Source organism: Antechinus flavipes, chromosome 1 (genome assembly GCF_016432865.1).
Source record: "Antechinus flavipes isolate AdamAnt ecotype Samford, QLD, Australia chromosome 1, AdamAnt_v2, whole genome shotgun sequence".
In the NCBI taxonomy this organism is placed as follows: Eukaryota; Metazoa; Chordata; class Mammalia; order Dasyuromorphia; family Dasyuridae; genus Antechinus; species Antechinus flavipes.
Window position 1 is genome coordinate 343,819,779 of NC_067398.1, and position 14,841 is coordinate 343,834,619.

At 35.6% G+C, this 14,841-nt stretch overlaps 1 protein-coding gene and 1 pseudogene across 1 annotated transcript in view; one reads left to right on the forward strand and one right to left on the reverse strand.

Moving 5' to 3' along the window:
* ADAMTS12 (ADAM metallopeptidase with thrombospondin type 1 motif 12) overlaps positions 1–14,841 on the forward strand; it is a 482,021-nt gene that overhangs the window by 381,207 nt on the left and 85,973 nt on the right. Inside the window, 2 exon segments of the mRNA XM_051969545.1 lie at positions 1,329–1,573; positions 2,091–2,232. Coding sequence (XP_051825505.1) covers positions 1,329–1,573; positions 2,091–2,232 — 387 coding nt within the window.
* On the reverse strand, positions 7,619–8,024 carry LOC127543444 (riboflavin kinase-like; annotated as a pseudogene).

A 14,841-nucleotide genomic window follows, 5' to 3' on the forward strand; every position in this document is an offset into this window, starting at 1 on the left:
TTAACAATATTAAGCTAGTTTTTGAAACTGAATTAATTCTTTCTCTCCCTTCCCCTCCCCCTCTCTCTCCCTCTCCCTTCTTCTCTCCCTTTTCCTTCCTTTCTCCCTTCTCTCCCCCTTCCTCTCTCCCTCTTCTCCTCTCTCTCTCTCTCTCTCTCTCTCTCTCTCTCTCTCTCTCGATAGATAGATATAGATAGATAGATAAGTATAACAAGCATAGACAAATCTTAAAACACTGAGTTTCTCAAATTTTCTCATTTTATGGCATTCTGCCAATCTATATAAATAACAAAGTGATATGAATAGACATGCTATGGGGAGAAAAATACATTTTCAGAAATATATATTTTATATGAGATACTGACTTGTATCTTCCCTGAACTACTTACATTTCCAACTGTCTACTAGATATCACCTTGTTTTTACATTTGTACTTTTGATTGAACACACCTTAAATTGCACTTAAGATCTACACCACTCCTCTCCAACAATAACAAAAAGTTGTTGTATCCACAGGGATACCATTATTCACCCATCTTGGATATATTGATGTTTCATCAGTCATCTATCTGTCTATTGGTCTATGTTTTTGTTTTTTCCCCAATGGAGCATTTTATTTTTATGTATGGCTTTGAAAAAAAAAAAGAATCCCAGGATTTTTCTTCCTATGTGCTTTAATCTTGCCAACTGAAGTTACAAGCACACCGAACTCAAACTGAGAAGATGGTAGTAGATTATTTTGCCACTGTTCCAGATCTATCAGTTAAACAACAAATCTGGAGCTTCTTGCATCATAACAGCTAATCAGCCCAGTAGGTTGATTTGTCCTGCTCTGGGATCATCAATAATCTCATATCCACCATGCTTTATCATCATAGCTAGGAATGAGGCGATAATTTTAGAAAAAGGGCAATGAAGTGGACCCCTTTTTAGAATGATGGCTTTAAGTGCATAAAATAAAGTACATAGCATTACAAAGATGTAGTTATTAAAATATTAAAAAACCCAAGTTCATGGGCTTCGATTTAAGAATCTTTGATTCAGATCAGCCTCCTCATTTTTCAGATAACAAAACTGATGGCCAAAGAGTGACTTGCTTAAAGTAAGTGGAAGAACAAACATTTGAACTGAAGCCTCTGAGTCAGATCCAGCTCTCTTTCCATTTTTTTTTAATGTATTTAATTTTCTCTCACTCTATTTTAAACTCCACAAAAGTGGGAACTGGGTTTTATTGATGTTTGTATTTTCCCAAGTGCACTGCATATGGTAGGCATTTAATAAACAGTTTTATTTTTATTTTTATCTGTTCATCTGTTTTATCTCCTTAGGCTATGTTGATATTGGGCTTATTCCAAAAGGAGCAAGAGACATTCGAGTTGTAGAAGTTGAAGAAGCTGGAAACTTCCTGGCTATCAGGAGTGAAGATCCAGAAAAGTATTACCTAAATGGAGGATTTATTATCCAGTGGAATGGAGACTACAAGCTGGCAGGGACAATCTTTCAGTATGATAGGAAAGGGGATCTGGAGAATCTGAGGGCTGCTGGCCCTACCAATGAATCCGTGTGGATACAGGTAATATGCATGTCAATAAGAAGTTCTGAACTCTAAATGGAGCAGCACTTTTCAGATGTACTTTTCAGAACAGAGCATTGAATACTAAGCCAAGATATTTAACTGCATAAATGTATGATCCAAATACTCACTGAAATCAAATAACATAAAGAAATTCAAAGCCATTAAATTTATTCTGCTCTATGACTGACTTTTTTTGGGGAAGGCCAGACATATTTATTTAAGTCACAAGGAACCAGCCTGAAGTAGTTATTGGCGATATGGCCCCTGTGTCAGGTAATCCTGAATTTGAGTCCCACTTTTGACACATACTGGTTGGATGTTCCTGGGCAAATCACTTAACTTCTCAGTATCCTAGGAAACCCTCTAAGACTTTAAGCTGCAAAGCATTCAACTACCAACTTTCTTTGGTAAAAGAAAATCTTTATTGGAATTTTCTAAAACTGACAGAATCACAGATCTGATTTTAAAAATGAGCATGACTTAGTTTGTTGTCATCCTTTCTTTTGCTTTTCAGCTCCTGTTCCAGGTGACCAATCCAGGCATAAAGTATGAGTACACAATACGGAAAGATGGCAGCTCTGAAAATGATATAGAGAAGCCAGAGTACTTTTGGCAATATGGCAGCTGGACAGACTGCAGTGCAACATGTGGGACAGGTAAACATTGGCTCATGTGAGATTTGGTTGGTTCCTCAGAAGGGATGGCCTATGGAGGAAGGATTAGGTTTGTCCTATTTAATTCCAGAGAGCAGAAATAGTACCAATAAAGTGTAGTTTTAGGGAGGTAGAATTTAGCTCACTAAATAGAAAAATCTCCTAATCTCCTAACAGACAGTTGGTAGAGTACCTAGCATGTGTTCAGGAAGACTCATTCTTCTAAATTCAAATCTGGCTTCAGGCACTTAATAGTACTGTGGCCCTTGGAAATGCTGTTTGCCTCAGTTTCCTAAACGGTAAAATGAGCTGGAGAAAAAAATGGCAAACCACTCCAGTTTCTTTGCCAAGAAAACCCCAAATGTGATGACATAGTCAAATATAACTAGAATGACTGAATAGCAATAACAACAATGACAAAATTTAAGATGCAATGGATGGCCTTTCTCAGAGTGGTATAGTAGAAAATCAGATGTGGAGATAGGGGTGGAATCTTGCCTCTGACACTCCCTAGCTATTGGGACTTGGTTAAGATATCCAATTTCTGGCCATCTCATTTTCTTCCTCTGAAAAATAGAGATAATAACTAAAAAGTTTGCCTCATAAAGGCATTGGATCCATTTCAAGAGATATGGGAAGTTAGGTGATATTTTGCAAATGCTAAACCCTGAAAGCTAATTTATGATCTGGCTGTCTGGCTAGATGTATAGTCTTGCTCTATAGATATACTGTCACCTACATTGTGTTGTGTTTTTCCATGAAAAAGTATAATACACTATCCTTACACAGCAATTTTCTTCCCTCTGATTCATCACTGTGCTTGTCTTGCCAGATTCCAGCCCTGGGATACCTATCACATCTGCATTTTACCAATTTTGACTTTATTGCTGAGCAATGAATGCTACTATAGAAAGTGACTATACCAACTGGCACCCTTACAGATTTCTGTCATCCAATCTCTACTGGGACCTAAGAGTTTTCTTTTTTCTCTTATGGATTCTCTATAACATTGCACCCAGAGGCTATTCTAAAACTTGTCTTTGATCTACAACACTCCAACACCAACCTTTCTTCTCAACAGAGAATCTTACCTCTTTTAGTGATAAATTTAAAAGCATCTGAATTCTCTCTTTTAGATCTCAAACCTCTCCCCACCTTATACATGCATATTTTCTCCTCCTTCATTAAGAAGAGACGGTCCTTCTTGCCAAGGTCAGTCTGTACTTGTGTCCTTGATCACATTCCCTCCTGTCTTCCTGCAATTTGTCCCTTCAATATCTCCCCTAAATGCTTTTTAATTTCTCCCTGTTTAATGGCTTCTTCTTTGTTGCCTACAAATCTGGCCAGGCCCTTTTCATCTTTCTAAAACTTCCCTTGGCCTTGTTATCCCGTCAAGTTGTTATTCTATCTCTTTCTCACCTTCCCTAGCCAGACTGTTAGGAAATCCCATCTGCTTCCCTTCAAAACAAATTTGTTTCCTCTTCTCTCATTTACTTTTCATCCCTTTGTAATCTGACTTAAAACATCATGATTAAACTGAAGCTGCTTTTTACCAGGTTACTCCATCTCTTAATTGCAAATCTTATCACCAGAATTTAGTCCTCACTCTCTAGATTTCCCTGGAGCATTTAACACTGTTGATCATCCATCCTTCGGGATGTTCTCTTCTTGTGTTTTCATGAAACTGTTCTCTTCTATTCTCTACTATTACTATCCTGACCGCTCTCCAGCTTCCTTTACTATATACATCTTCATCTGTGCCACATCTATTCTCTACTATTACTTCTCTGGACACTCTCCAGCTTCCTTTACTATATACATCTTCATCTGTGCCACATTTTCTAACTGTATTTAAGGCTATTTCCATTTTCCTCTCAACACTGTCTCTGGATAATTTCATCAGTTTCCATGGTTCAAATCTATCACCATAGTCTTATCATGAGTTCCAATTTTACATACCCAAACAATTGTTGGGTATCTCCAAATGTCTGTCTCATTGTTTTTACAAGTTCAACATTTCCAATACATAAATCAATATCTTTTCCCCAAAGCCACCTCTCTTCCAAACTGCTGTTTCTACTGAGGGTACCACTATCTATCCCCATTACCCAGGTTCAAACATTTAGAAATCATCATGGAGTTTTCATTCTCATTCTCACTCTCACTCTCACTCACCCACCCTCTCACTCATCCCTATAACCAATTAGTTGCCAAGTTTTATCAGCTTTATCCTTGCAATATCTCTTGCATGTTTTCCTATATAGCCATTACTCTCCTTTAGATCTTCATTGCATCAAACCTTGACTATTGTAATAGTTTCCTTTTATGTATCTCTGTTGCATCTAGAATAAATTACTTTACTTGTAATTTGAAACCCTTCATAATCTAGCTCTAGAAACTGATTTCAGTAATCCCACTCTATATTGCACCAAATTTGTCTGTTTGGAGTTGTCATATAGGGCATACAATCTGCTATTCCCATATCTTTGAATAGGCTATACCTTGTATCTGGAAATCTCTACCTCATCATCTTTGTCCCTTAGAATCCCTCCTTCGATTCGAAGCTAAGCTCCAATATTGTCTTCTATATAAAGCTTTTTTTGCCCCCTTCTGTATTTTTGTGCTACTTTATTGCCCCTTCCATTATTTTGTAAAGATCATGTGATCATTAATCTAGAGAAAGAATTTATACACACAGATGTGTATATGTGTATACCTATGTATATAGACAAATATAATTTGTTTGTGTATCTCTTTGCCTGCTGTTTTCTCTTCAACAGAAGATTTTATTTTTGTTTTTGCATCCTTAGCATCTAGAACAGGGCCTGACATACATTAGGTACTTAAAAAATGCATGTTACATTAGCTTGTTGGGTATTGAAACTACTTCAGCAGAAAACGAATGGGACATTTTTAGTGATGAATGATTTTGAGGAAAACAAAGGTATCATGATTGTAAATATAATTTTCCCAATGGTTCCAACATCTATCTTGCAATAGTGAAATGTGTTAGTAAGAGCACCGGACTATGTGACTTTGGGTTAATTATTTAAATTCTACAACCTTCAATTTCCCTAACTATAAAATGATGGAGTTTTATGTGCTAATACTTCAAATCCTTTCCAATTTTAACATTATATGATTGTAATCTATGACTGAATTATAGAATGTATATTTAATTTTTGTTTTCCTAACATTTTGGGGAGTGAAACTAAGACATTACTGAGCTGATATAACGTAGATCTCACTAGAGACAGCTTAAAGAATTGGGATTATTTTAATCCCTGTTATTTCATATAACACATCAAAGAAGGAGATTGACAAAGTTTCTATTCTGTGCACGGTGTGTTAGTGCATCTGGAATGAAAAGATAAGTGCTTGATTTCTTTGATGATAGTAAAGGAACATCTGATTCAGTTGCCCAGGAAATCAGAGATTGCCTTGCCAGATGTGGTCTGTTTTCTTTTGTTATCAATATATTCAGTTAGTAATACTCTTGCCTACTCTAGATTCAAGTTGTCAAAGCTTAAAGAACAACCTTTCCCCAATTTAATCACTCAGAAACATTAGGTTTTAAGGCAAATTTTTGAGACATTTTTAAAATGTCTCCTTGTTTAGCCAGAAATGAAAGCTCTGAAGTTATTGATGTCTATGGGTAACATGTACTTGCCAGGTAAACTGATTATCTTCTGACCCTGCTGTTATTAGGTCTTGGAGAAAAGTAGCCTCTTTCATTGTAATTACATGGATCCCTAGAAATGATTTGCCATTCTCGTAGATAAGGTTTCTGAAGCTGAAAATCATTCAGAAAAGGTGTCTCTTTTAATAGCTCCTCTCTCTCATTCCAGTGTTTTTGTCTTAGACTGTCACTAGAGTTTAAAGCCTTTGCTGCTTGGTTTCCAAGACTGTTAAAGTCTACAATGTTCAGAGAACCCTGTCAGCAGTACCTCTCATCTGAACATTAGCCATGGACAAGGTTTTGTTGTTTGGTAATTTCAGTCATGTCTGACTCTTCACAACTCCATTAGGTTTTGTTTGTTTGTTTCTTTGGCAGAGATCCTGGAGTGGTTTGCCATTTCCTTTTGCAGCTCATTTTACAGATGAGGAAACTGAGGCAAACAGTGTTAAGTGACTTGCTCAGGAACACACAAATAGTGTCTGAAGCCAGATTTGAACTTTAATCTATAAACCTTATAAATCCTTTTCAAATTATAAATATTGGACTGGCATTAACAATGTAATTACACAACTATAGCAGAGTTTATACATGCTTAATATACATAATTACATTTAAAATAAGTTAAATTTTAAAATATCTTCTATAATTTAATTGGCCCTTAAATATTTTCTCTCTGGGAAACATTAGCTGAACTTTTGCTTTTTCTATCCAATTGGTTAACTGTATTTTCCCCTCACTTTAATGAGTTACTTTAAAAACTAGGGTTGTTGCAATATTTAAAGTTTTATTTTTCTGAAGTGAAATCCAATACTTTTTGTATATCTATTATTGTTCAGTTACTAGTAGTAAAGGGAAAGAACTAGAGACTACAAAAAAAAAAAAAAACCACCATCAATTGGAAAGAATAATATGAATACAAAGAAATAAAAGTTTAATGAGTGAAAAAGGTTCAAATAATTTTGAACATGAACAAACTTTTATGATGAAAGGACAAAAATATATGGAAATTTGATAGCTATAGTTTTTGAACTATTTTTAAAATTTAAAAACCCTTAGAGTTCAGGGCATGAAAGTAAATGGAAAATGGAAAACAGTGCAATAATTTGATCCTAATAAGAAATTTATTTTAAATAAATAATCTCAAATAAAAATTAGTTTCACAAAATTCCATTTTTAACAAAATATATTATACTACACATATCAAATACAGATACTACCATTTCTTTCTTTCAAGTTATTAAACTGCCAAAGTTTTACACAATGCACATTTTACTTCTCCATGGCATTTAGGTCTTATAGCATTAGTTGGAAATCAGAAGTGACTATCCCTAGCCATGACTATTACTCTCATCTTTAGCAAATGACTTAGTTAAGCCAGTTTTTACTTACAAATATATATTTTCATCATAAAAACTCAAGATCCTCTTTGTGCTTTCTGCTTTTACTGTGGTGCGTTTAGTGAAGCTTCTGTATAGTTCAACATTTTTTTCTCAAAAATCTTGATTTTTAAATGAATCTTTTTGGCACTGCTACCACAATGGGTTTAATGTAACATTAATTTATATATAAAATGACAACTACATTGTATTGTATAAATTCCTAGCTACTGGGAAAAATTTTCTTAAGTTAACCAAATACAAGGCTGCAGCAATTATACAAAATAGTGGAATACAAGGGAAAAAATAAAGAAGTAAATAAAATGACTTTTTATCAGTGGTCATTCATTATTTTGTTTTTTGGCTATGGAAGAAATTATCTTTTTTGAGTTTAAAATGTTCTAGTAAATCCAATAGTCTCTTACCCTCTTCAATATCATCTTGAATTGAACTAAAGTTCTTCTCTGATCTGATGTAGTCAGTGATGACGACTAAGGATTTCTCCATAGAAGTCCTCTTTGAAGGTGTGTGTGAGTTTCCACAGATTTTTTTTTTAGTATTTTTGTAGTATGGGTTCCATCCTATACTAAAAATCATTTAAAGGACATCTCCATTTCCAACACAGACCCAACTTTAATAAATTCCAGGAGATAAATCATGTGGAACATGCCCAACTGCTTGGAGCCCCATCTGAAGCTCCTTACCATCTTGGCTCAGTAGAAATAAAGCAGGTGTTTCATCACATCACTGACTCTGGACTCTGGAGACAACCTGGGCAGAGTCCAGTGGAGCTACCATTGAGTTCAGGGCCAAGATTAGTGGCAGGAAATGATTCAGGATCACAGGATTTACCCAATTTCCCAAATGTAATTCAACTTGATCTCCTTCTGTTCAACTCCAAAGCAAACTCAGAATCTATCAGCAGTGCCTGCCCAATGTGTGGTTCATTCTGTCTCCATGCTGATGGACAACCTTAGTGAGCTGTCCATAACTGTATCTTTTCATCTGATTCCAAGGCATTCTATATCTTATGTAAGACTTTGTGTCATATAACAGAAAGAACTTGATTTGGAATCTGCATGCAATCAGAATACTGCATCTTTATTGTCATTTTACACGGGGGTTCAAATCTAGGTCTATCAATCATCACCTTTGTGACCTTGAACAAGGCACATTTTCTGGGTCTCAGTTATCCATGAGTACCTAGCTGGAATCTTTTATAGGGATCCCACTGAGGCTTACTTTATTCCTAGCTCAGCTAACTTTCTAGAGTATTCTACATCCTTCCTTCCTTTCCTCCCTCTCTCCCTTTCTTCCTTTCTTCCCTCCTCTCTTCCCCCTCCCTCCCTCCTTCTTTCCTCCCTTTTTTTCTGCTTTCTTTCTTTTCCCTCCTTCCTTCTCTCCTTCCTCCTTCCTTCCTTCTCTCCTTCCTTCCTTCCTTCCTTTACTCCTTCCTCTCCTCCCTCCTTCCTTCTTGCCTTCTTTCCTTCTCCTTCCTTTTCTCCCTTCCTCCCTCCATTCTTTTCTTCCTTCCTTCCTTCCTTGCTTCCTTCTTTCCTTCCCTTCCTTCTTCCTTCATTTCCTTCATTCTACCCTTATTTACTTCCTTCTCTTCTTCCTCCACTCCTCCTAGCCTTCAAATATTCCTTTGTTTATTCATTCTTTCCTTCCTTTTCTGTCATCTGGCTCTAATTATACTCTGTCATACTTCCTTCCTAGTTATTAATGTTAATGCAAAAGTTAATGCTTCCCATTGAAGCCTCAGGCATATAAGTTTTTTTTTTTTTTACCAGTTTTAGGTACAGTAATTATTAGTATTATTGTAGTAGTAGTCATACTTTAGAATTTGATGAATTTTATAAAAAAAAAGTAATATCTTGGGTGGGGCAGCTGAGGTGGCTCAATAGAGCTCTAGATCTGGAAATCAGAAGATTCATTCTCCTGTGTTGAAACCTGGCCTCAGGCATTTCGTAGCTCTGGGCAAGTCACTTTACTCTGCTTGCCTCAGTTTTCTCTACTGTAAAATAAGCTGGAGAAGAAAATGGCAAATCACTCTAGTGTTTTTGCCAAGAAACCCCAAATGGTATCATGAAGAATTGAATATGATTGAACATCTTGAGTAGTAGTTACAAAGGAAAAACCATCCAAATATGCCGTTTCAGAATTGAGGCATTGACTATGTATGTATCTTACATTTTCTGTCTTCAATAGTGTGTAGTAATAGGTCCAGAAGTCCAGCTCTCTCAGTTACCCTTGTATGAATTGTCTTCTCTTTTATGAATCAAGCTAACTTTTTTCTAGACAGGATCAATTGAGCTCTTTCATAAAGTGTTTAGCCAATTAAAGTAGAATCTATAAAAATCTTTTTCTTAGTTTGGTCACCCTAATCTGGCATTTCCCTTCAGCAAAATCTTCTGAATTCTCTTTAGATTACAGCCCCCACTACCAACCATTTCATGTAATAAAGCACAAAGGCAAATATTCAGGTATGGCGACCACCCGAAGAGTCTGGGGATTGACCCACATGCCTTCAACTTAAATTGACTAGATGTGTTGAAAAATATGTTGAGCAGAAAATCTGGAAATAACAGATGTGTATATTCACTGAAATCAACAAAGTAAATAAAATTATGTAGTTCCAGCAGCTAGTTCTTAATGAGATCTCTAGATCAGCTTTGACAATCTGTTTAACAGTTAATGTTTAAAGTGACAATATCATATGTCAATCCCTTTAATTCTCCTCTGAGCCTTTGAAAATATGTCAGCAGTATAAAAGAGTTGGGATTTCATTGAGTATTCTTTCCATTGGCACAGGTTATCCCTTCCTTGTTTTTTTATAGAAATGATTTTTTGCTCATGCAAACAAACCTTTTATCTCCTACTGTAGTTCATTACCTTTGTCCAAGTCCTTGCTGCCTTTTACCTAGATTATTATTGCAATAGCCCCTTGCTGGGTCTCTCTGCTTCAAGTCTCTCTTTTCACTATTCTATTGTCCTCATATCTGCCAAAATTACTCTTCTAAAGTACACTTCTGACCATGTTACTCAATGGACTTCAGTGGCTTTCTTTTATTGTTAGAAGGAAATATAAATTCTGTTTTGTGCTTGAAGCTTTTCACAATCTGTCTCTAACCTGTCTTTCCAGTCTTATTATACATTATTCCTTTTTGTGAACTCTCCAATCCATCCAAGCTGAGCTTTTTATTACTCCTCACACACAACATTCTATCTCTTATCTCCATTCCAGGAGACATGGCACAATTTATCTTTCATGCCAGGAATGTATTTCCTCATTTCTTCTGCCTCTTAAAATCCTTAATTTTCTTCCTTTCCTTATATAAAACCTTTCTGGATCTCCCCAGGTACTAGTGCTTTTCCCCAAAAGTCTCTTGTGTGTGTGTCTATATATATATGTATATGTTCCTGTGTGTGTATTATATATATATATATATGCATATATATGTATATAGCATTGCCTTGATCAAATATATGTGCATCTTGAAGACAGACATCTTTATTTTTACAACTGTGTTCTTAGCATATCACACATAGTAGGCACTTAATAAAAGTTAATTAATTGGTTCATGTATTGCTTTTGGCAGAGAAATCATCTTTTTTCATCTGCTAGCTAACAATGTTGGTGATGGTAGAACTCAGCCTCTAATATAGACACAACAACCATTTATAAACTCATGTTTAACATTTTTCAGTTTGAGTAGGATCTACCAGAAATCAGCTGGCATAGGCTTTAAGAACCCAGAATTACCTTCAGGCCACTATGAGGTAGCAGTCAGATTTTGTGGACAATGTCTTTTTAATAAATGAAAATGGAAAAGAAAAGAGGCTAATAAGAAGGAACTGCCCCTGATTTTCACTTGTGCTACTTATATGTTGATCACTCCTTATTGAAAGAAGAGCTCTTTAAGACTCAGAAGTCCTAATTTTTTAAAATTATCAAAAGAAATTCTTCATAAATGGATAGCAGGAGCAAATAATTTATGTAAACAAAAAGTGTGTATTGATTGTTTTTACAGTAGGTTATATTCTCTTTTGATACTTTTGTCTATGCAGAAAGTAACACAATTATTGTTCCTATTTTACAAATAGAAGAACTGAAGCTCAGTGGGGTACAGTACAGGGCTTATATTTGAACTTAGGTCATCTGATTTGAATTCTGAGCTGCTTTATGAGTCCAAATGTCAGGATTTATCTGAAGTTTATAGGAGACAGATATGGAATATAGTAAAGCTCCATTCACTGACACTGTGCCAACTTGGAATTGACTGTGATTTGGACTGAATGTTCTTTGTGAATACAAATTTCCAAATAAATTGTATAGCAAGATTCTTCTCTTGATAGCACTAGCTCTGTTGGGTCAAATGTTGCTGATTGAGGATAGCATTGTAGATTTGAGTCTCTCAAGATCCCAATTTGCTTTATAGTCACAGTGTTCTCAGTTCTGGATAACATCCTATTAAAGCTTGTATTTGATCAAAAGGGGGGACTGTTAGGAAGTAGATATGCCTTGATCCAATTATCACCACTTGAAAAAATGATGAGATTTTCCCAATGGAGTTTTAATTGACCATAAAAAATTGTCTAGAATTCAATGGCATTGAGATTTTCTTAAGCATTATTCAGGGAAGTGGTAGAGGATTTTTCTAGGCTGAACTATGAACTATTAGGGGCTTTCTATTTAACTCAAAAGACATTAATTAAACACATGCTGTTAGTAAGGCATTATGCAAAGTGCTGGAAATACAACTGGACCCATGGGCTTTCCACTGTGTTAGTTGCCTATCCTTGTTTTTGTTTTTCACTTAGATATTTTTCTAATGATATTATTATTATTGTTGTTGTTATTTTTGCTGAGGCAATTGGGGTCAAGTGACTTGCCCAGGGTCACACAGCTAGGAACTGTTAAGTGTCTGAGGTCAAATTTGAACTCAGGTCCTCCTGACTTCAGGGTTGATGCTCTATCCACTACGCCAACTAGCTGCCCCCTAATGATATTCTTTTCACCACTTCTGCATAATTCTCCATCTGTAATGTGGTACAGGTTGTTTATACTTACAATGGGCCTTTCCATTGTCCATTAAGTAATCTTTAACTCCAGTTTTTAGAGACAGTAGTGTTCTGAGATGCCATGGATAGAACTCTAGATTTGTAATCAAATGACCTAAATTCGAATCCTTGCTTTGCCACTTTGTGATCTTTGGCAAATCACAGAATTTCTCCTGGCCTCATTTTTGTCCTTTGTTAAATAAGGGAATGGATTAACTAGATTTTCAAATAATTTCCTGCTTCAAATCTCTCTATAGGCCATTATTCATGACCATTAAATCCCATTGAAAGAAATTAGTATCAAGCATATGAACATTTGTTCCTAAAGGTAGAACTCTACTTGTGTGGTTTCTAATTCTCCCCAGTGGTGATTATATACTTTAGAAGTCAATTGTAATCATGTAAATGTATAACTGGTATTGCAATGTTTCATTATGAAGAGTAATTTTATCCTTTTTAAAATCTGAACTAATTAGCATATGATTGTTGTGATGTATCATTTATGAAGGTTTGCAGGGAGTGTGGTATCCTCCATGACCTAGGCTCCCTTGAGTATCCTCTCTTAGATTTTAAGAAATTGCTATCAGTTTTTTTGTTTGTTTGTTTGTTTGTTTGTTTTTCTGCAGGACATTTTGGAGACAGTAATTGATAGCACCAGAGATGTTTTCTCTCCATGTAAGACATGCTCTCATTTAATGAGGCCTTTTTAGAAGTCTTGTCTCATCTGAAGTAAATAGTTTATTCTACCTGTTCCATCTGTTAGAATTTAAATGATGATGTAACAGTGAAGTGAGAACATAGGGAGTTATATTACTGCTCATCCAATGTCCCTATTCTCAGACATTAGTGGTTCACATCTTGGAAGTTATAGTCTCTCCATCTCTTTGGCAATGTTCTGATCCTTATTAAAAGAAGGGAAGGGGCAGGTAGGTGGACAATAATTAGAGCACTGGCCCTGGAGTCAGGAAGATCTGACTTCAAATCCAGCTTCAGACACTTAATAGTAGTTGTGTGACTTCAAGCAACTCACTTAACCCAAACTGCTTTCCAAAATAATTTAAAAAAAAATGAAACAAGGGAGTCACATATATCCCCTGTCCTCCAGGAGCTTAAATTCTCCAAGGATAATGTAGGAAAATTTAAATAACTGATACATCTTTAATAAGGGGCAGCATAGTATAATGGATAGAATGCTTTCATCAGAGCCACCAAGACTTGGTTTCAAGCCCAATCTCTGACACATGTTGGCTGTGTGCCCCAGGGAAGGTCAATTAATATCTCAGTGCCCTATGGGAACTCTCCAGGACTATAATTTCGAGAACCATTTCTAGTGATAAGGGAAGTCTTTTCCTAGAAGTTCCTTATAATCTTAAAATCAAAGATTCATCCAAAAATGAATAAATTCTTTAATCTTCTAAGAATCTAGACTTTCATTAGTTTGGATATTAACTCTGCTACTACAGATAACACACCTCCCAGGATATTCACAGGATTTTAAAAAGATAATGGAAATATAATTTATCCTTTTAAAAACCTTTTCTTAAAATTTCTTATTCACATTTGGATATTTTAGTTTTGCTTTTGTATAATAAATGTTGGGTAATATATTATGTGGTGAAAAAGTTTTATGTGCCAAAAGTTTATATTATCTACCAAAGCTTATTGTGCTGAGTGGTGACAGGGTCAGTCTGGCTTTTAGAAATGTTTCTGTCAAGTTCTGGAAGCCAAAGCCTGCAATCTCTAATGCTGGAGAGGCTCTGCTTGATATTGTTTATTGTTTTATCCTTTGTTTTTAAAGAGGATCATGACATCAGGGAGCTGATGTCATGACATTCAAGTGAATTGGATTTAAGTGAAAGTGGGCTGTGCAAAATCAACAGCTTCACTTTCTCCTCTAGGGCCATCTGGGTCCAAGATAAAGATCAACACAATTGGAGATGGCTAGTAAACAGATCTCTGGAATTTAGAAGTTTGGAGCTGCAGTGAACTAAGCCCATCGGGGGTTTAGTGATTAGGTGCAAGAAATACAAAGAAAGGCAAAGGAGTTCCTGCCCTGCAGGAACTCACTGTCTTAAATGGGAACCTAGATAGGGGCAAAAGATAGCCAATACATCAAGTATATAAGTATATGCATTGTTTTTCACAAGTAGACTCCCACTTTAGTACACTAAACTTTTTGGAGAAAGGATCAAATAATATAAGATTTAATACCTAGTATTGACTTTTAAAAAATAGTTTCTCATTATTTTTAATATTCATTAAAATTTTTTTTGAGTTCTGAATTCTATTCCTTCTTCTCACCTTCCCCTACCCACTGTGAAGGCAAGAAATGTGATATCAATTATACATGTTAAATCATGCAAAAGGTATTTCCATGTTAGTCATGATGAAAAAAAAAATTCACTCCAAACAACAAGAAAAATAAAGAAAATTAAAAAAATATATTTCAGTCTGCATTCAGACTCCATCAGTTCTTTTTCTGGAGGTAACTAG